Source organism: Cynoglossus semilaevis, chromosome 18 (genome assembly GCF_000523025.1).
Source record: "Cynoglossus semilaevis isolate Cse_v1.0 chromosome 18, Cse_v1.0, whole genome shotgun sequence".
Taxonomy (NCBI): domain Eukaryota; kingdom Metazoa; phylum Chordata; class Actinopteri; order Pleuronectiformes; family Cynoglossidae; genus Cynoglossus; species Cynoglossus semilaevis.
In genome coordinates this window covers 13,016,518-13,038,593 of record NC_024324.1, presented here as the reverse complement: position 1 = coordinate 13,038,593, position 22,076 = coordinate 13,016,518, and the positions used below count along the sequence as shown (strand labels likewise).

Below are 22,076 nucleotides of genomic sequence, written 5' to 3'. Positions count from 1 at the left end.
CCCGGGAACGAAGATGCCAGGAACTTCCTGGCACATGCCCCCACCAAGGGGCTGTGGATGCCTCTGGGGAAAGAAGTGAAGGTGATGCAGTGTGAGTATTATTGCTACGACTCCTGCCGTTAGGAGTAAAGAGTCCTTAGGGATTGGAAAGTACCTGGGAATGTCAGAAGTAGGAATGAGTTGTCAAGCTACATTTATCAACATACTCTCATAGTCATCTTTTCTGTTTGTTCCAAACTCTATAGTTACCCATCACATAATGTAGGTGTTTTAATCTTAATGTTTATTATTATTATTATCGTTATTATCACGCAAACCTAGATATGCTATTGAATTAGTTTTGCTCATCACACTGGGTTTGTGTGAATCGCAGGAGACGTTGTATGCAGTTATTTGTTGTTTTTGTACAGTTGGTTTGAAACTGTTGCCACAACAGACTCATCAGACGCTGCTGGAATGTGTGGTCGTTAATGAGTTAATGAGTGCTTCAGTGGAGCTCACATGAGGCTTCTTCTGTCCACCACCAGATTAATGATGTCATGAAGTGAATGGTATTAGGTCTATTGTACATCGGACTAAATGAGGAGGAGGCCAGTTACTGTTATGAATAAACATGAGCCTGGTCATCTGATTCAATTAACATTATATGGTGTGTATTTAGATATATGTATATATATACACAGTATATATATATATGTGTGTATATATATATATATATAGATAGATAGATAGATAGAAAGAGTTGATATATATATATATATACACAGTATATATATATATGTGTGTATATATATATATATATAGATAGATAGATAGAAAGAGTTGATATATATATATATATAGATAGATAGAAAGAGTTGATATATAGATATATATATATAGTGTGTATTTGATTATAAGAAGCTCCTGCAAAGTGGACATGAATTTCACTTTCTCTGCTCTTGGGCAAAGACTTTTTGTGAATGTCCACTGATTATTCCATCCAACTTATTTTCATGCTGCATGAGGAGCTAGAGACAGAACACACACACAAAATGTACCCTGCCCCCATGAACCCTGACCTTTACTTGGTTCGTCTTCTGCTGAATCTGATGGAAACTTGTTCTGAGGAAAAAACATTTGATTATGTCATCTCTCTGGAATAATAGAGACACTTGACTGTGGACAATTGAACACAAGTAAACGTTTGACACCCATCTGCTTTTGTTTGTCGATAAGTGGTGTGGCGTCACCGGACAAAGATTCAGAGAGTGTACACAGCTGTGTGTGTGCAACATTCAGACAAGGTGAAGAGGTGCTGTTGTAATAAGTGATTTCAAAAATCAAGTGTCTCCGTCGGGCAAATGTTTCTTGGCTGATGAAATTTCATAAAATATCAAAATAAAATAAAGCAACCCCTTACACAAGCTCTAATGGTTAGCCGGTTCACTTGCTGTGTATTTTTCATGTACATATGGGTTTTATTGAACCACATATTTAGCCACAGTATGTCATTTTACCAGGAAATGTCCCCTAATTCCACATGATGATGACTTAAACTTGATGACTTAATAAATTAAAGCAGCAGGTGATGATGTTTATGTTGTTGTTCAAACACACCGACAGAAACTGCATATCAGTGCATCCCACCTGACAGGTTAATGTCTGTTTCTGATGTTGCCTTTTTTTTTTTTTTTAAGGCTGGAGATGCAAGCGTTATGGACACAGGACCGGAGACAGAGAGTGTCCTTTCTTTATAAAAGGAAACCAGAAACTGGAGCAGTTCAGAGTTGTAAGTGTGTCAGCTGTTCATCCAAATCACCCCCGCCCCTTCATTTTATTCTGGAGATAGTATCATTCTGTATAAAAACTGGAGGCACTGTTGTCCCTCCTGACCGCGGAGAAGAAGTGAGGCACCTCGTGGTTTACACTGAGGAACATGTTGGCAGCAGTCGTCATCACACTGCCTCCTTCAAAGTGAATCAGAGCAGGAACTGCTGCAGGAGTACACGGGCCTCTGCAGTGATTACCATAAGTGCAACAGTTTTATATTTCCTCCAGCTTGTATTGTAACAGGGAGTTTTTAAAAATGCTGACAGGGTGTTCAAGCATGTATTTAAGGCCAACGGTTAGCGCCTTGCACAAATAATGTCCTGCATTCAACATTGATTTCAGCCGCTCTCAGCGTTAGCTCTGAGTCTCTTTGGGCGTAACCAATGACGGACTGTGTCTCATCCTCCCAGGCTCACGAAGACCCCATGTACGACATCATTCGGGAAAACCAAAGAAATGAAAAGGAAACCAGGTACGTATGTAAAGTCCTCGTCACTCCAGAACCACGTGTTTAACACCATATTTTTTTTAATCATTTTACTGAATCTAAAATGTCTCCTCTGATGTCTCCGTTTCCTAAGTGATGTCAAAAGATTAAAGTTGACACCAGGAGTTTAAGTGATAGTTTTGTGCGATGCAAAGACCAAGTGTCTGGTACGTGCACAGTAGCCACCAGCTCCTGTTATGTGTGATTTGGCCTGTAAAGGTTATCTAAATGTCAGACCTGTGGTCTCAGCTGCTTCACTAGTTTCTGTGTGCCACATTATTTCAGCCTCTTTCTTAGAAGGTTGAGCAGCTGAGCCCTCCGTAGAGATTGGACCTCACTATGGATTTTTTTCTTCAGTGTCTTAATTATTGTCTGTTTGTCTAAGGTGCTTTAATCAGCAGCCATTTATCAACACCAGCAGGATGAAAAACACACGATCTGGTGTTTCCTTCAGCAATTTAGAATATGAAGAGTTTCCTCTGAATTCATTGCATGGTTTTCATTCTGTGCTTTTGATGGAACAGAAGCCTTTAAGAGTTGATGAACGTCGTTTACTTTGAGAACCCTTAAAAATTGGATTGACAGGACAATTGTTGAGGCGATGGCAGGGTTCAGTGCCATTTCTTTTTTAAGCCTGATGGTCATTTCGACAGAGAGCGGACAGGTTTTTCTGAGATGGCAACTCTGTAGTGGTTGATTGAACATTTAAGTGGTTTTACCTTTATCCCAAACTGGCCTTTCTAAGATAATCACTCTGAGGACCAGTAAATGTAAGAGAGTTATTTGAAGAAAGAGAGCATTTTGGGGCAGTTTGATATTTTAGCTCTTATATTTTTTAATATAAAACCAGTTATGAAGTAGAAGTCGTTCTAACGACACTCGTTTGTTTGTTGATCATGGATTAAATTAAAGTTTGAGCCTCACACTGAAAGAACAGAATGATCTTGTTGAGGCAAATCCTCCACATCTCCAGTATTTGAGAACTCTAATTGCAGCCACTGCCATTAGAGTAATAGAAGACGACCTGTGCATCTGTGCAGACACTTGCTATTCTCCCCACACCGAGCGTCCCAGCCTGCATCACTTCTCCTCCTCTCGTCTCCAATTTCTTCTCTTTCTCGCCCGTCTCGTCTCCAGGATTCAGCAGCTGCAGCAGCTGCTCCAGGACACCACCTCTTCCTCCTCTGATACAAACAGCTCCTCCTCCTCTTCCACATCCTCCTCTTCTAAACACCACCATCGCAGCAAGAAGCGGAAAAAGAAGAAGGACAAAAAGAAGAAGGAGAAGAAAAGGAAGCGGAAGCGAAAGCACAAGTCCTCCAAATCCAGCGATAGCTCAGATTGAGAATGTGGAGAAAAGCGAAACATGCTGACACATATTTGAATTTAAGTAGTGATTTCCAGTAAAGTAGCAGCAAATGTGGAGCTTTACACGTTAAAGCTTTTTTGTTTTTATTTTTATTTTTTGCGGCTTTGTTTGAAGCTGTGTTTAAAACCAATCTGCATGACTTTCACCTGACGTCTCCTGCGCTCTAGGGCCACAGCTCTCATCTCCTCATGTCGTGTTGAATCACCCTGCCCCGGGTCACATGAAACGACTGCCTCCTCGAGGGTAATGAATCCAAAGTGTTGAATGAGTTGATCCTGCCGGTCTAAGAGATAATGTTCTTTCATCCGATCCAGCGACGTGGCGTTGAAACACTTTGTCCTTTTTTTGGTCTTTCTATTGTGGTCCATGTGACCAACTGAGCCTCAACTCAGAATGTTTAAATGATTCTGACTGGACATAAATATTTGAAACGATTTGAGGTCGGAATATGCTTATTTGCCTTTTTCACAATGCGCCACAGGCATGAGGAAAGAATGAATGTGAGTGTTTTTCCGTATTCTGAGAACGAAACAAGCAGCCTGTGTCCCGCTCCACTGTTTACCCAAAATCTGCAGAGAGAAAACAAAGCTGTGAATCATTCTGGCCGTGGCTTAATGTTGAGCGTAGTCTAACGGTGTGACTGTTCCTCAGGCCATTCACTAACATCTCCGTCAGGTGGGGCCGACGTTCTCCTGAACGTGTCCTCCGATCACAGTTTGTTTTCGGAGACGAGTGTCGGCTGAGAGTCACTCGGTGCTGCAGTGTGAGGTCATTTCTTGGAGGAAGTTAGGTGCTTCTCTGCTACTTGCAGCAGTACAGTTTGAAGAGTCCCTGTGGAATTGAACCAGAAACATTCCCTCTTCTTAATGACCCTGACAGAGAGACAATTACAGCAGACCTGCAGGGAACAAGCAAACTAGATATACATTTAGATTTGTGTCTTCGGCTCTCCGCGGAGCCACAACGCTGCAGGGAGTGCAGTGTCCCGGGTGTGAGGAAATTACAATTTCTCCTCGGAGTGAGAGATTATACAGCCACGAAGGCGTTAACAGCTGTGGTTTAGAGCACTATCGTCCCCCCTCCCTACTGTGGCAGCTCTGTTCATCGCACACCGGACTAAATCAGCTACATTGAAACAGTCTGTTCCACGTTGACGTCTCCCTCAGAGTAGAACAATGAATCTTTCAGATGAGGTTCAGTCACAGGAGCAGCTCAGAGGGAGGTTGTGCCACGTAGAGAGAGCTTTCTTTTTTTCCAGAGGAGAGGCTTTATTGAAGCACTATGTCTTCCTGGACAAGGGACAGGTTGGACTGAGCGCCAGACTGATGGTGCTGATATTAGCCCAGGCTCAACATGTTTGCAGAAATAGAAAAAAACACAAAGCCCTGGCTCTAATTCCTGAATAACAACTCTTGAACGCTTAAAACAAATAAAGACGAGGCAGTAAACAAGAGCTTTGTTTGTTATTGGGTGTTTTTTGGGTTGTTGGTTTTTTTTGCGCATGTGATTTCAGACTCACACCAGATGAAAATGAAAGTTTTTGGCCGGTGATTTAGTAACTGAATCGTCCTAAGTTCAACAGAGTTACACAACCAGGGGACGGAGCCACTGCCTCACCTGGTGTTAAAATATTAATCCAACAACAGTTATATACTTTGTACAGCCTTATACACTGTGTCTCTGCTGCTGGAGACAGATGGATTAAATTCCTTGTGGTGTAAAGGTCAACAGTAAACCATCACAACTGAATAAGGTTCTGATAGAGAACACTTTTTTCAAATGTTCTCCTTCTTTAGTCCAGTTGTTTCTTTTTCCATCTGCTTTTCTCATTTTATCTTGTAAAACGCAGAGGTGGGAGCTGAGCAAATTCTAGCTAAGAAAAAGGTTAAAGGTCATGTAAACCATCAACAGATTATAAATCTATCACTGGGTCAGTTGTCATCATTGGGTGATGACAACTTTGGTGGCTGCAGATAAATCTAATGTCATTTCTGATTATGAAATGAGAAAATATTTTTAATGATAATTTTACGACCAAACTTTAGCCTGAAATTCGGACAATATGTGGTTGATTTTGTTTGTTGACTGACGATTGATGGTTGACTTTTTTTTTTTTAACTATACCAGGAACAGGTGGTCTCAACGCAGGCGGCCATGTTGGATTAGCATGTTTGTGTACTATGCACATGGCCTTATCATTTTTAATGCTTTAATAATGAATAGTGAAATGAATGATAATGTACAGTATGTACTACAAACTTTACTATGGATACATAGGCAAAGTAGATTCACCAAGAGCACATACTTTTACCACAAGATGTAGCAAAATCCTTCACTTTTCTTTTACAATTAAGTTTTGACACTTGATGGACCAGAGTCAGTTCATTCACTTAATGTAATACACAGTAGTTTCCTGTAGCGGCTCTTCTCTGTTCACTTAACCCATCAGACTGGATCAATAATTCACTATTTTCAGTTGTTTTTTGTCTCAGCAGAATATTGATACGATCAAATTAATATTTAGTTGAATCACTAAAGCAGACAGCTCCTTTATGGTTATGTTTTAAACACACACAGGGTTAAATGGGAGATGTTTGTCCTGGGTGGAGCTGCACATTATTTATTGGTATGAACAGGGCTCCTGCATTAATCCTCCTCCTGCTGCTCCTGCTGCGCAGAGACGTGGATGAGCTGCAGGGCTGTCTGCCGTCTTCTGTTCTCCCTTTCATCCACATACACATAAACTCTGGGTTTAATATGAGAAACAGTGTGTGATCGCTGGCGAAAAAAGGTCTGCTGAGGCTGTGTGCTGCTGTCGCCTCCAGTCAGTCCTGTATTAATGACGTCTAATGAAGTCACAGCCCTGTGCTCTGTCTAAATGATCCTCAAACGCTAATGTAATGTTAAAAACATGTCTTTTTTTATCCTGCAAACAAGCATCTGTGTGTATCTATGAGTGTGTGGGCAGTCTGTGTGTGCGAGGACTCATTTCTTTTTTTTTTTTTTTGGACATTTCTGGAAGCTTTTTCAGGTCAGTCGTCCTCAGGGAGAACTGGGTTTTAATGAGGCGGAATATCATTTTAATGTGAGTCGACTGTTGATGATTTAATGGCTGACGGTTTAAGCACTAAAAGTATAAAGGCTGCGCTTAGTTGTATCGTAAAGAAGTGCCATTAATGATGCATGTCCCTCAGGTTGATCCTCTCAAACCTGTGTGTGTCCATGTCCCACAATAAGCTGATACTGCCATGTGCTGTGTTAACATGGACTGTAGAGTCATACAGTGGAGTCAGGGGCTGAAGGCTGAGGACTCCCAGAGCTGCACTCAACACACTGATTATCACTGTGACTTATTTAAAGCAATTATTTTTATTATCCTGTCATATTTCACTATACGACTGTCTGATTTCATGACACACCCAATTCATAGGATGATATATTGGTGTAATTCTGCACGAAAACTGATGGAACTGGGTCAGACTCTGATGCAAAGCCTTAATAATGTTAACTAGGTTTTTTATTCAAATTTGGTTCAAAGGTTTTGTGGATTGACAACCCAAACCAAACCAAACATTGCTGTTGTGTGTTGTCATTTGATGTTTGTCCTTACTTCCTGTGTTATGGTAGATTGGTTGGCTGTATGGTTGTTTTATTTATCAGTCCCAGCATTATTCTGATTGTTCTGTAGCTAGCTCCTTTGTCTTTAAACATGCCAGGAGGCTAGTGATGCTCAGTGTGGATTCTATTAACAGTGCACTCAAGAAATAACAGTAACACAGGAAAGCTGTTCGAGGCGTTCTGACATGTTAATTAAAAACCTGACACTTCTTTTTTTAAAATTATAATATCTCTTTAAAAAGTTTTAGGAATCAAAATCTTGATATGGCCCAGGGAACCGAAAAGGCTTCTGACGGGCCTGGCTGTGATAAAATAAAAACAAAAGGGTGATTAAAACATCACACAGGTGGATGTACAGATATGTGGTGTCTTGACAATTTTAATGATATTTGAATGATAACCTGCTCCATCCATCCTCAGGTACGGTATCAGGGCGGCTGCAGCCAGCAGACGGCAGAAGAACAGAGGAAGTGGAAACATCAGCGCCGTCTTTGCTGCACCCAGAGAGAGAGAGAGAGAGGGAGGGAAAAACACACCACTGAGTGGCACACACTCTCACACACTGAAACTACCAACATCATCCTCGGCGCTCGGCTAGAAGCAGAAGTGTTCTCTCGTCGTCAGGTTGGTCAATGTTTGCATTTCTTTTTCCTGCAATTGTTTTTGCACAAATGTTGTTGTTTCGGCTTCACTTCCTGCGCCTTTAACGACAAATGTTGTGGATTTACGGCTGTTTGGAGTCGCGGTGATTCGCCTCACTAAACGTGTCTGTGTCTGCATGTGTCTCTGTTTTCCTCCCGTGCTCCGCGGCTCTGTGAGGGACTTAAAACCCGCGTCGGGAATAATAATGACTGACGCTCGGTCACTTCGTTGTAGCTTTTCTTAAACTGGTGCGTTGTTGTCTGCTGTAGCTGCAAGTTGTGTGTTTGCAGCAGATTGACCGTGAAGACGCCGAAGCTGCTGCTGTTGCTGCGGTTGTTGTCGCAGCTGCTGCTGTTCCCGTGCTTGTGTATTTTCAGTCAATGTTGTTGTTTAGTGAAATGCAAAAGTGTTGCGTTCACTGTCACCTCACTACAGTGCTGCTTTAACGGCCCGGCATGTTGACCAATACCATATGTATATACACATGGTACCATTAAATAAAATTCCTTCATCATTCTGACCATTTAAATGATGGTAATCAATAGTACAATGGAGGAAGTTTAAAGTACTGTACTTATACTAGTACAGGCTCCCATAGAAGTACAAGAAAGCTCATAGCAGATTATTGTTGTTTTCCTTGCAGTACCACAGAAAAAAACACAAGTTGTACAAGTTGTACATTTCACCATTATAGCAACAATATCATGCAATATTCAGCAGTATATTCTGCAGCGCCCCCTTTTGTTGACACATTCAAATCTTCACCAGAACACTGTAATACCTACAGAAGTGCTATTCTTAATTTAAAGTAAAATAAAATGACAAGTCTATATTTCCGTAATTGTGGGTGGAGGGTGGAGAAGAAGAATAGAGGGGGGGGGGGGGGGGGGGGGGGGGGGAGCAGTGCCAAGAGCCACAGGTGTCTCAGGATCCATGTGTTATGAAAACAAACACATGTACAACAAAGATTCTCACTCCTCTGCAGCAGAACTGGTAAATATTGACTTTCTGATTTATAACAAAGGACAAAACACAAGTCAGGGATGCTGACTAAATTCATTATATTCTCCTTAATTTTATCAGCAAAACAGACTAAAATGAAATCCTATAGATGGTATATAAAAATATACAGCTACACAGTTGCATAGCAATAAAAATAACATGCTGTGATTGAAACTTCCAGTTGATTTTATAAAGATGCAAAGTTGTACTTTTTTAAGAACCTGAAAGTAGGAAATGTGAGTCAAACTTGAGTTACAATTTTGGAAGGTGTCCAATTTTAATAACTATGACATATTAGTTATATCTAGTTTTATTATCATACATTTGTGAAGAGTTGAGCTGTGTGTTATTTGATCAGGTTGATCAGTGGAAAATGACCAGTGGGTAACAAAATGTGGCTCTGTCCATTATCTATGTACAGTCTATGAGATCACCACCAGTATCTCAATGTCCTTCTTGGACAATCGTCTGCATTCAAAGAAAACACTTCCTGAGTTTTGCCGTCATTTCCAGATGCGCTCAATTAAAACATTTATTACGAGACATTGCTGGGCTACAAATAGAAGCTAATTCCAGAGAAAAGTTGGGCATTCCTCCCGGATCTCTGGTTTTCCGTAAACCGTACTTTAAAAAACCTCGGCTCTAATTTTCTCAATGATCACTCGGTAGCTAGTGGTGGTGGAACACAGCAGCCATATGTGGCCCACAGCTGTCTGAGCCCAACATCGCATCAGTTGTGAGTTGCACTGAGACAGCTGTTCACCACTGGTTCATCCAGGGGCTACACTGTCATCCACACTTAGAGCGGGAGCCCATTAGCATGCACGGGTAGCTGGTCTGTATTGTGATGAGGCTGCAGGCACGCGTGCATGTTTGTGCTAACTTGACAACAAACTCAGGCTAATATGACCCAGATACAGTAGCACACGAGGTAGTGTACATGTACACGCCGGGTTTGTTATGGTGTGGATCTGTCTGCTGGTTGGATGTGGAGAATTAAAACCAAGTTTCTATCAGGAAAAAACACCCCGAAACCTCTGTCTCCACAGAATATTTCACTGTGAGCTTGCGGTCTGGTGAGTGAGAGATTGATGTGTGGTTTCAGATTAAGGTCAGGCCAAGCTTTGACACATAGTTTTTGGACTGAACCATCGACATTCTTGACAGAACTCTTCCATTTCGCTTGTACGTGGAGTTCAGCGTCTCGATTCGACCGGTAGCTGCAGAGTTCAGGAGTGTGCCAAAAGCACAATATTTTACTTTAACTGCCACCTGAGGGACCAGGCGCTACAGCACATATCAGAATGAACTTGCACACATGCAAAAACAAGTTTTATTAGCCACTGCAGACCTCATTTTCTTGTTAACGGACCTGGCCAATTTTTTTTTTTTTGTCCCGATGGAGTCTTAAAAACAAGCGACAGAAATGGTTGCAGTCAAGGAAGGTAAAAGGAAGGACAGATGTATTTCCACACCGCAGGTCGTACGCCTTCACAATGATGGAGGTGGGAACCTGCTGTTGTTTCTGCGGGCTGTAGTGTACCTGTAACTATAAAACACAGCGCCCCCACCTTTTCGTGTGGCCTTGGAAAAAGTTGAAAAAGTGAGACGTTATAATTTGAAATGTTGATTTAAAACATGTTAAGACACATCTGTCAGGTGACTTTTGTCAAGTTTTATCATCAACTTTTGTCCACTGTGTCAAGTAGTGTTACCTTTCATTTAATCCTGACCTTCAGCAATGAAAAACTGAACAATTTTAAAATCAGAGCCAACAGCTATTTTTTTATACCAATCCTGATTTAAAATGTGCAAAAATGATTGAAGCCTGGAAAGTTTTTTTTTTTACCGTCTAATAAGAACCTTATTTCAGTCACCTGGTGGGAAATACGTCCTGCAGAATTCTACAAAGAAGGAATTCTCACTGTTTGCAGAAGTGTTTGGATCTGAATGGAGAACATGTAGAGAAGCAGCTTGTTGTTTTTTTTTTAATACAATTTGTCCGAGAACCATTGGACTTCCTGTTGGAACTCCATCGTTCTATTTCCTAATTTTCTTGTAGATTTAAATCCAGGCTGTTCCAAAACCAGCGGAGGTTTTGCCAATCGTTCTGGGACATCCCTTAGTAAACGTAGTTAATGACTGGAAACCTTGATTGCATCACTATTATTTCAACTGGGATTTTTCTGAAGTAAAATATGTGTTTGAGAAACACAAGCCTAGTGTTTGGCATTATACCATCACAGTAAAGTAATATGTTCCTGTTGTTTCCTGTTGTTTCCTGTCTGTCAGTCCTTCGTCCTCTTTGTGACTTGGAACACTGTCTCTCATCATCATCATCATCTCTCTATCTTTCTCTCTCTTACACCTGCTCTCTTCCCTCTGTTTTCTTCTCACTCTCACATTGGTGCCCCCCCTCCCCCCCACCCTCCTCTTCCTCCTGTATTTTCCCAGCCTCTGTTCCCCCTCTCTGGGGACTGGAGGTATGTAAATTGTTTTCTGCTGTTGTGTACCCACTGTACTATCTGTCTATCTAAATTGGTTCATTTCCTTATTTCTTTCTTCCTTCCTTGAAACAGAAAATAACACAGCACCAGAAACTTTTCTGCGTTTTTTTTTTTTAATCTTTCAGGATGCTTTTTAGAAACCCAATCTTGTCGTCTTTATTCACTCTTTCTTCTACAGACACCTCTCATTGTTGTGTCTCCTCCCTCCGTAGCTTGAGGATAGATTAATTCGCAGCTCCAAATGAGACGAATGTTGGCTGCACAATTGCTCCCGATGGTATAAAGTTAATTAAAACAGCGTGTTGGTGCTGAAGGTGTAACGGGAAGGTGCCAGAAAGCCAGACAAACATCGGTGGGTGAATAGAGACCTCATAGCTGCTGCTGTCACCTTCCGCTCTTTAGTTGGCCAACAACGCTTTGAGCTGAATTCAGATTCCAGCAGCTCTGTAAATAGATAAAGTAATGATTTTTTTAAATTACAAATAATAACAAATCCAAACCATACTGCTCTACGATGAACAATAAGCTGTTATTAGCAGTTGTTGGAAACAAATACACTCAGAAATGCAGAACAACCTTCTGGTCTCCACTTCTGTTCCAGGAGTGGTTTAATCCCTCAGGCCCACAGTCCACTCTTTCTTTGAGAGTACATCAGTTTGTGCGTTTACAGCCTTGTTTTGAAGTCCACGTCTGGACTTTACACCAAGTGAAACAGCCCTGGATGACCCAGAAACTGTTTGGTTCCTCGCTCTGCCCGCTGCCGTCCTGCTGCGGAGCTCTGTAAACATTGAATACTGAGGTTGACTTTCTCCCCTGCCTCTTACGTGTGTGTGTACGTATGTGGTATTTAGCATCTCTCCACTAAGGGCCTCGCAACCCCTCAGTCCAGTGACCCAGTGTGGTTGTAATAGTTAGCGGTCTCTCCATCCCCCCCCCCCGTGTTAGTGCTCGTCTGCTTCGCCGTGTGCAGCTGCTGCTGCAGCAGGACTTGTGTGAATGTGTCGTGCGTTAACATCGGCGTGGCTGTGATTTATGACAAGTATGCACAAGTGTTGCAGAGAGCTGCAGATTTCCACTGCTGGGTGGCCTTTTATCTTCCTCCCAGGCGTGGCTGCATCCTCTCCACTGTGTCACTGCATCCTGGAGCGTCTCCCTGACACAGGTGTCCAACGGTCGGCTTTTTCAGCTCCAGCCTAATTATAGCTTTATGTACATCTCTGGGTTAGTGAGCATTAGTGTGTGTGTGTGTTAATCCTTTATGTTCTTCATCCATCCATCCATCCATCCACCCCTACCTACCTTTCCATCTGTCTGTCTCCATCATTCATGTATCAATCTAACTATCTTATATATCATCCATCTGGCCCTCAATCTATTTATCCAGTCACCCCGTTTACCCAACTACCTATCTGTCTATCCCTCCATCATCTATCTATCAATCTATCTATAATCCATCCATCCATGTGTCTCTTTCTCACTAGTTTAAACTCCAGATCTCGTCATGTCATCTGGAACTATAAAAAGTGAATGTATCCTTGTCATAATTCTTATTTGTTGTGTTAAGATCAGAGTGACTTCCTGTAGTTCTATTTATCCTGTGTGCACACCTGTGTGTCCTAGACTGTTGGTGCACTCTAACCCCCAAACAGTGCACTTGACTTCTTGGTATCCACAGAGATGTGTGACCATTGATGCTGGGAACAGAGTTGTGTTTGATGTTAATTCATGGAAAGAGCTGAGAAGGATCTCCGTGAACTCTGTGTGACTGTGGAACCAGCTAATTATGGTCTGTTCCATCTTCACACCTCGGTGTTTAAGAGGCTTGAAGTGCGTTTACTTTCAGCAGCAGGTTTTTATTCTGTTGTACTTGGTCTTAATCCTGGGACATTACTGTGTGGTTAACCAAATACAAAGAGGAGAATAGACGTATCAAGAGGTTCAGTTCAAACAAACTTAATGAGTTTTGTACCGTCAGGGATCCACGAGTTCCTTAAACAAATATGACAATCCATGTATCAGTCCAGAGCAGTTTACACATGTTCAGAGCTGAAACAGAACGATCGATCGATCAATTGGAATTAATTAAAAAATGTGATGTTTTGTTTCCAAGAAATATATTTTTTATGTTCTTTTATATTTTATACTTTTTTGTGGTTGTTGCATTGAGTTGAGGAGAATACTCAGTAGATTAATAGATTACAGAAATATTGGTTCCTTCTCTGTTTTTTTAAAAAAAATGTAACCCACCTCTCCTAAACAAGTGTAGGTGGTTCATTACATAAACAACTGACCAGGTCAAAGGTGTCCACACTATGTAACAACCAATCACATACTATTATCTTAAAAAGACTTGGTAAGATGGAAAAGAGCACAAGTTCACATCATTCTTTTGTGTAAACACTGATTAGCCGTTTGTTTTCTCCGCTGCGTGGCTTTAAATGCCACCGAACATTTTGTTCCTTACCTCTGTTTGTTTTTGCAAATATAACAATGAGATCTCGTCACAGTCGCTGCAGATTCCTGGGTGAAATATGGATCAGAACGTCTAATTTAAGGGAATTTAATTTACCGCTCTGCTGTACTTTCATGCAGTAGAGTTTGTTGAAAGCAGATAAAGGTCACATATTAAAAGGGGTAACATTTCTATTCAGGCTATTGTGACCTTTTATCTCGTAGCACTTTCCTAACTTATACACAGAGACGTCTGCTTATTTAGTCCAAGATGTAACAAGACCATTAAAAAAAAAGGTCCTCCAATAAAGTCAGTTTGACCTTTAAAGCTTTTGGATATTCTATCACTTGATCCTGCCATAGAGGAACTATGGTGTAAGTGTTTGTTGTTTTTCTATTGTCATAAAAACCTCAGTGCAGCAGGAAATATCTCACTAACGTTGGTGTATTTGAACGGCAAACTCTGCACCTAGACAATACTGAGAGTTAATATACGGCAACGTCCTCAGAGATTGGCAAACCTACGTATTTTTCCCTCTTTTGCTTCTCTATTGAGCTCTGCCTCCTTCTCATTTTAAAGAGTCAATATAAACAATAATTCTGACTCAGACCTTGTTTATGTGATAAATATATTGGTTAGAAAAATCACCATCCTGGCCCTGACGTTTTCGTGTTTTTTACAAAAACAAAGACCCTTAAAAAAAGAATTCCCTTTGGTGGCCAACTCTGTCTGCGGGGAGGGTTTGTAGTCTGTAGACTGTTGCGTTGGGGCTATTTGGGTAAAGAGTGAGAGACAAGTGAGGACCCAAATGTTTGTTCTACAGTGTCAGAGCCGCGTGTTCCATTAGAAAAGTGGTTCCATCCTCCACAAGGACGCTGTGGACGCTCCTCTAAACACCCCCCAGTGGCCAGGGAACTACGGTACAAGGATTCAAGGTGAACGGCAGTATCTGAAAACAAAACCAGTGAAGGACGTTGACGGAGGTCACCTAAACACCTTTCAACTATTTTTGCTCTCTCACAGTCTGTGTCTCGGTGTCTCCTGTCTCCTGTTTGTCCTCACACATCCTTCTTCTTGTCCTACATTCTCCGTTTCTCATCACTCATCCACAGCCTCATCGTTCTCTCTCGTAAAATCTAGCCCGCGTTCCAAACCTTGCTGCTCACACGTTGTCCAGCAGCAGCGTTTGTCGAGGCATCTGGAAAAAATTGACTGGCTCAAAGCTCCACTGGTTGCGTCTCCTGCTGCTACTTTAAGCTCAGTGGCAGCCAGAGGTGAGTTTTTGTTGGCTCCGAGCAGCCAGTAAAAACAAACCATAACCGACCTCACTCCCTCACACCGCCTTTCATCACTCGATAACAACACGTAAATGTGACCTGTGGCCGGAAAAATAACCGCTGCGTGAAGCCGACGTCTGACAGGGCAGAGGATAGGCTCAACGTGATGAAGGTACTTGAGGAGGAGAACAGGTCAACATGTGAATCACTCAGCTTGCCCTCGTCCTCTAGTCAGTTTACTGTATTTTCTGTAGGAGTGAGAGTTGGTTTTAAAATACCTTTTGGTTATTTTTAAATTCTAGCTATTTAAAGTTATGTCGTGGAGAGGAATTACATCAGTTTTACTCATAAAGAGCTACTATTCGAGGTCATCCAGTTCCATCTGTCCTTGTTGCAAACTTGGCTGTAACAAAGAAAAAGAACTTGCATTTGGTGATGCAACATAAACGTTTCTTTCGCCCCACTGTGCGTGTTTAATTCAGTCCCAGAAAATGACCAGCTATGAGCTGGTGTTTATACAGGCAGTCAAATACAGCTCTGTCCACCAGTAAGATGTCAAAGTTGTGGTCAGAAAAAGTTCAGTTTCGCTCCGTCAGCTCTGATGTTTGGTCAAACTCCAATTCAGACCCAATCCTTCCTTATTTACCACAGATATTTGATTGCCCGTTACTGTTCCTTGGTCCAGTTTTCTTTTTGGAGAAGCTGTACATGCTGTGGTCTTCGGGTCAATCTTCTGCTCACACCCTCTGACCCCACTCCTCGGCTGTGTGCAGCAATCGACGGAAAACAAGACAATTCTCTTTACAAATGTCTGTCAAAGTAATACTCCATGTTGCATTTGTAATTACATTTTGAGCAGCTTAAGAAAAGAAAATAACATAATTACAGGAAATTGTTAAAATATTTTAAGACATAGAGACAGAAGAGCATTAGCTTAGCAGCCCTAGCATACATGCCTGAAAATGACACAAACACCATGTTGAATCCAGGGCTCTGAAATACTATTGAGAACCTGATAACATGTATATTTCTATCTCTACAAACCATTGTATGAGTTGCTGCCACCTAGTGACTGGAGGCTTGGTATTGTTCAATTATTACAGCAGTGGTACACTTATGCCCAGTGGTAGAGAGGCCCACCCCACTATTTGAGAAGTACTGACTTATAACAATAACAGTTTCCTATAACATATAACAGAATCTGTTGTGTTTCTGTTTCAAACATGTTTATGCTCGTTGTGATTCCAGCTAGTGTAATTGTTATGTCTAGAAAGTCAAGTTTAGACTGTCATCAGAGACTGTCAACCCATAACTCGGTCAAACCGCTGTGGTGAGGTATGTACTCTCCTGCATTTGTATTCTAAGGAGACTGCCCATCTGTAAAACACCTGCTTTACCTCATGTCACCCTGGTTCGTCTCTGCTGGCCACACATTACTGTTTTCCATTTCCTTTTCTTTTTTTAGGTGCACGACCCTGATCTTATCCCAAGCTGTCTCAAAGCAAAAGAAAAGCATGCTATAGCTGAGCTAAGTTTGGCTCAATGTGGCACATTTGTTGGGAGAAAAGGGCTATTGTAGTCCCAGACTGGCTGAGTAAAATGTTGCCTTCAGGGCTTGTCGCTGTGTTGGTCCTTTTGTTATCTGAAGTTGAATCTGAACACTGTTTGTATGTCTGTCTCCATGACTGGTTGAGCTGCATTTTCCAGCTCGGACACTTGCAGAATATAGACAGGAAATACCAATGGAATGTTTTTTTTTACAAGAATGGGAGCTCCATCTGATACAGCACAGTCCATAAATATGTGATCAAAATGTGGCTTTTTTTTTTTGTCTCAACTCCAGGGGAAGCATATCTGCGTCCGGCCCGCATTTGCAGGTGAAACGGCCCATTTTCTGTCGACCGGACAAGTCAAAGACGGTAAGATATGTAGGGAAAAACCTCATCACTTGATGTAATGAAAGGAAAGGTCGTATTTTTCTCAGTATTAATTACAGGGTTAGTCGACAAGTGAAACATGTTAAGTGTCTGTTTCCATGTGGTGTTAATAGATGTATGGTGGCTGCGAGGCAGCCATGACATCATCTTCAGTGACCTTGTACCCACAGCAATGAAAGGCTGGCCTGAGGAATGCCCTCCACTGTTGTTTGTCTTTCCTCTTCTTTCACATTTGTCCTCAGTTTCGCATAAACCCCGCTGTAGCTTTTAATTAAGCCATAAAAGGCGGGTGAATACATTACTCTGAGTTCTCTTCCCTTGTTCGTAAACAGCCTTACTTCAGCCTCATATCACCGTCACTGTCCTCGGCTCCTTTCCGCGAGGAGAGCCCCTCCCATACTTGTTACTGTAACTGTACAGTAAAAAAGCAGAAACCCCTAATGAGTGGCTTTATAGTGAAGGCCCGGCTGTTCTTTACAGGCAAGGAAGAGCTACAAGCAGCACGGTGGCTGAGCTGGCATCGATGGCTGAGCTTCTGGCTGACCAGGCGGGCAGGGCTCGGGCCTGTCAGTGGGTAAACACCGTGAGGGGAGGACATGGGCGTAGCATATGTTTGAAAGAAAAAGACACAGGGGATAAATAAATAATGGGAGGGCAACGAAGAGTGAGAGGCCCAGGGCAGAGCTTAGAGGTTAACAAATTAAAGGGTGAGCTCAAAGCCCGGAGGGAGGGGGGGTGGAGTGTAGGGGGGGAGTGTAGGGGGGGCACAAGGCATCTGTCAGAAAAGCAGAAGGCGTTGCGGTGAACGGGTGTGGCATGCGTGAAATAGAGGCTGGGCAAACTGTCTCGATGCAAGAGTAAAAAAAAAAACAAAAGTGACAAGTGACTCTTCCTGGTAGTTTATGCTTAAAACTAATGTCAATATTTTGAAAATCAACCCCTGGTTTATTATTCACAGCAGCCGTGAGCTCATGCACCGTGTCTGTGTGCAGCAGGATGACACTGATGAGTCTCTGGTGGTGTGTCTCCACCACAGTGCCCCCAACAGTGCACTTTGTCAGTCAGTGGCGTGGCTGGACAAAGAGTTTTGGTAAAACCCGGGGTCACCAAACCAACCGAGACGCGTGTGTCCGTCGGTGTCGGCGACGTGCGCCTGTGTGTTTGTGTGAGATATTAAAGGTTGCTTGATGTATAACCACAGCTGGGGGAGGAGACAGGGAGACAGCTGGCAGAGCAAAGGGTGAGTGTAACGATGAGTGTGTGTGACAGCCACAGTGACTCCTTTGTTCCCACTCACTTGTGCCAGTCTCTGCGAGTGGATGGCTGATCTGTGAAGTGACTGGATCCTTTCACAGCACCTAGGCCACAAACACAGCCATGCTGCAAGAGTACTTCCTCTTATGTGTGTGTCTGTGTGTGAGTGTGTGTTTTCATGTATACCCGACCACAGAGAGCTGGCGTTGGCAGCAGGACATTTCCACAAGATACAAGAGAGACCCAAACCGTCTCCTCTAATGCCAGAGCTCCCATAGAGCGCTTATTATGTCTCCTGTGATGATAGTTATCAGTTCTAACCTAATTGTAGCACCAGCAACATTGACCAGTTGCTTCATTGCTCTATGCCTGGGTAACGAGTGCTGTGCTGCAGTGTTTTAACTGTACGTCTTCAGCACAGTGTGGTCTCTGCTGTGATTTAATGTTCAATTGTTTAGCTCCGCAACCCATGATGTCTTTCAGGAAGCACTTGTACATCCTTCGCTTTGAACCTATTGTCTCGTAGTGTTCCAACAGATGGTGATTTTTTTAATTATCAATATATTTGGCTGTGGTTTTTGTTCTTGAATAGGGGCAACAAAGTACTCTGGAAAAACATGGAAGGATTGGTAAATTGTTCATAGACTCAATAGACTACAGGCATACATGTGAATGTGAATGGGTATTTGGGTTTAAATGTGGCCCTGTGGTGGACTGCTGTACTTTCCAAGGGACCCGCCCCGCACCCCATCCCTTAACCCCCATCCCTGAACCTTAATAGGAGGGATTTTGGTTCTTCAGTCTGAATATTCTGCTCAGGTCAGCTCTGGATCAATCGTTAGTACATGCAGTACTTTACCAAAACAAATAGTAAACATGTTTGGAATTGAGAAGTATTAAGAGGTTTCAAGAGGAAATATTTAGTTTCTTGCAACTTCCACAATAATATATCAGCTGTCATTTACCATATTGTTACATTTTTAAGTTATGACATTTAAAAAAAACCTTGTACTGACCCAAAGGTTTACAAGCCTAACTTCACTGCAAAAAAAAAATCCTTTGCATCAAACAAGCAGATATTGAAAAAATTAATTATTTATTGTCACAGCTGTGAAAGTGTAAGAATGGACATAACATCTAGACCAACCCTTCCTTTGAATGGCAGTCTAGCAGCTCTTGAAATGACACTCCAATCAACTGTGGTTTCATACAATATCTTGTTCGTTCCTATAATAAAAGACACCCTCCGTCCCCACTGCAGGCTCTACACTGGAGTGGCCACCTCTGTTAGACCCCCTCCTGATGATTTTTTTTCCAAAGGCCAATCAGCATTTTCAGTGTCACACTTTATCCTCCAACTTTCTGAACCATTTAGTTCAAGTAGGACATGTAAAAATAGTTCCCAAATCAGTCCCAAGTGTTCCTCTTACACGGATCTAGGCTAGTGCAGCCCAGCAGTGGGAAGAGTGATAAAACACTGGGCAGGATGAGAAGTCCTGTGGAGGTGAGCGTGTCCATTCAAACAGTAACTGGTGGCTACGCTTCAGGCCCTGACACACTTTAAAGGCCATTACAGAGTCAGTGTCAGTGGATTATGGCGTGTTGAGTTATGATGATGGTGATGTTGATAATACGACCTGTTGGCTGTTACATGCTTCAGTGGATATGGTAATCCTTAGAGCTGTAGCATTGAGCTAAAAAGAGACCATGTTTCCATTAACATACTGTATGTGTATGATGAGCAGCAGTAACATGAATGACTACATTAAAGATTTGGGATTTTGTTTTGCATACATTAATAGCAGTTTAATTATATTCATATTTTATATCATGAAAGTTTCATTATGTCTCTCATAGTCCAGGAATATTTCTGTTTTAATCTGTCAGTGCTACCTGCAGGAGCAGATCTTTTCGACTCAGCCAGCACTGCTAGTCATCATACTTTCTCTCGTCTGCTTGAATATTCACTTTGTGCTGTTTGAAACAGCAGGGAGCTCTTTGGGGTCAGAATTAGTTACTGTATCCTCTCAGCCTTTAGATAAATGAAGAATAATCGCTATTGTTAGGACACGCTGCTGTTTCTGCTGCTCATAATCCCGTGGGGCTATATTTGCTCAAAGTTTCAGATGCTAACAAAGGATGCTAACTGATGGTGGTCAGTCCTTCAGATCCCATCATCGACCCCGTCAGCACTGACAGGTCAGCACGTTAAGCTCATATAATGTTACAACCTCTTACATTAAATCCCACTCAGATGGGATTCATTGCAGTAGTGGTCTTTTGGTGTACTGTTAAGTACTCGCTGTATTATGTTAGTTTAAATAGGCCAAGGTGGAATGGATATATTTGTTGTATGTGTATGTTTTCATACTTATTGGTGCAGGAAAATCCGTGATTTGGTCACACGACCAACCAATCACAGTTAGAATTCATATGTATGATTAAAATCGTTTTCTTTGGACTGTGGGGGAAAGTACCTGAAGAGTACCGCATACAACTAAAGAAGGCCTGGGATTAGATCCCTGTAAGGCAAAAGCACTTACCACTCTGCCACTGTGTGAACCTTTGTCTACTCTAGTGGTTCTCAAACTTTTCCGACTTTGTACCAGCAGGGATTTTCAGTAGATATGATGTAATACCTTACATCATATCTACTGCATATTTTATATACTGCAATTCTTTCAAAGCAGCACTTTTTGCACTGTTTCCCTTAAAGTTGTCCTTAACTCACTATTTTTTATTTTACATCGAGCCTTATCTCAAGTCTTTTTTACTTAAACTTTGAGGTACAGTTTTTTTTGGTATAATCTCTTTTTTTTACATTTTACATTACTTTTGTCCCTTGAGCAGAACGCTCAGTTGTTCACATGTGTACGATGTATATTTGATAAAACACACTCCTCACTTATCTCCGCTCACACAGACCTCACTGCGCTGTACTCATCATTGACAGTGATATTCCAGGAGTTCAAGGATCTCTTACACATAGCGTGGAGTTTTATGTTTGTTGTATTCTGCTGGAGTATCCACTCGTGTTTCGGTGCCCATTCTCCTCCATAATGACCTCTTGTTATTTTCTTTCCACCGTTGACTGGCGTTTAATTTTAGCACTTTGAGGAAATGGGGCCGGAGTCTTTGTTTTATACCCAGACGTCTTTGTGTTAACTGACTCAGCTGAGTTGGGGGCTAATTAAAAAAACAAGTTGACTAATGTTTCTGTAACAGAGCTGGAATATATATATATATATATATATATAAATATATGTGTGTGTGTGTGTGTGTGTGTATATATATATGTGTATATATATATCTATACACATGTCTGTCATGCCACTGTGTAGGAGGAGAGTTATTGATTTGTTCCTGCAGTAAAATAGTTTGATCAGTTATATGATTCGGAAAATGGGAGCGAGTCGTAATGTAATGTCTGTTTTTTTTTTTAAACTGGCCCAGTTTTATGGCTGTATCAGAGTTTTATAGACACCGGCCACTTTATGTTTGCCTTCTTCAAAGATTGAATTCACTCGGGATGAGAGGTGGTGTGAGAGAGATGCTGAGACAAGAGCTCGGCTTCGCTGGAGTAGTCAAGGTCATTTTATGATGGAGGCGGTTTTCCTGCTTGTGAATGAAGAATGCCACACTAGTCCCTCCTGATGCAACAACGCCTACCACACACACACACATGCTTACACAGAGACACCACAATTAGACAATAGGAC

At 41.9% G+C, this 22,076-nt stretch overlaps 1 protein-coding gene across 1 annotated transcript in view; it reads left to right on the top strand.

Annotated features, from left to right (window-relative positions):
* rp9 (RP9 pre-mRNA splicing factor) overlaps positions 1-7,837 on the top strand; it is an 8,796-nt gene extending 959 nt beyond the window's left edge. Inside the window, exons 3-7 of the mRNA XM_008331976.3 lie at positions 1-91; positions 1,680-1,771; positions 2,223-2,284; positions 3,437-3,911; positions 7,707-7,837. The exon at positions 1-91 is cut by the window's left edge and continues 33 nt beyond it. Coding sequence (XP_008330198.1) covers positions 1-91; positions 1,680-1,771; positions 2,223-2,284; positions 3,437-3,644 — 453 coding nt within the window. The 3' untranslated portion in view covers positions 3,645-3,911; positions 7,707-7,837. The remainder of the gene's footprint in view (positions 92-1,679; positions 1,772-2,222; positions 2,285-3,436; positions 3,912-7,706) is intronic.
* Positions 7,838-22,076: the final 14,239 nt, after the last annotated feature.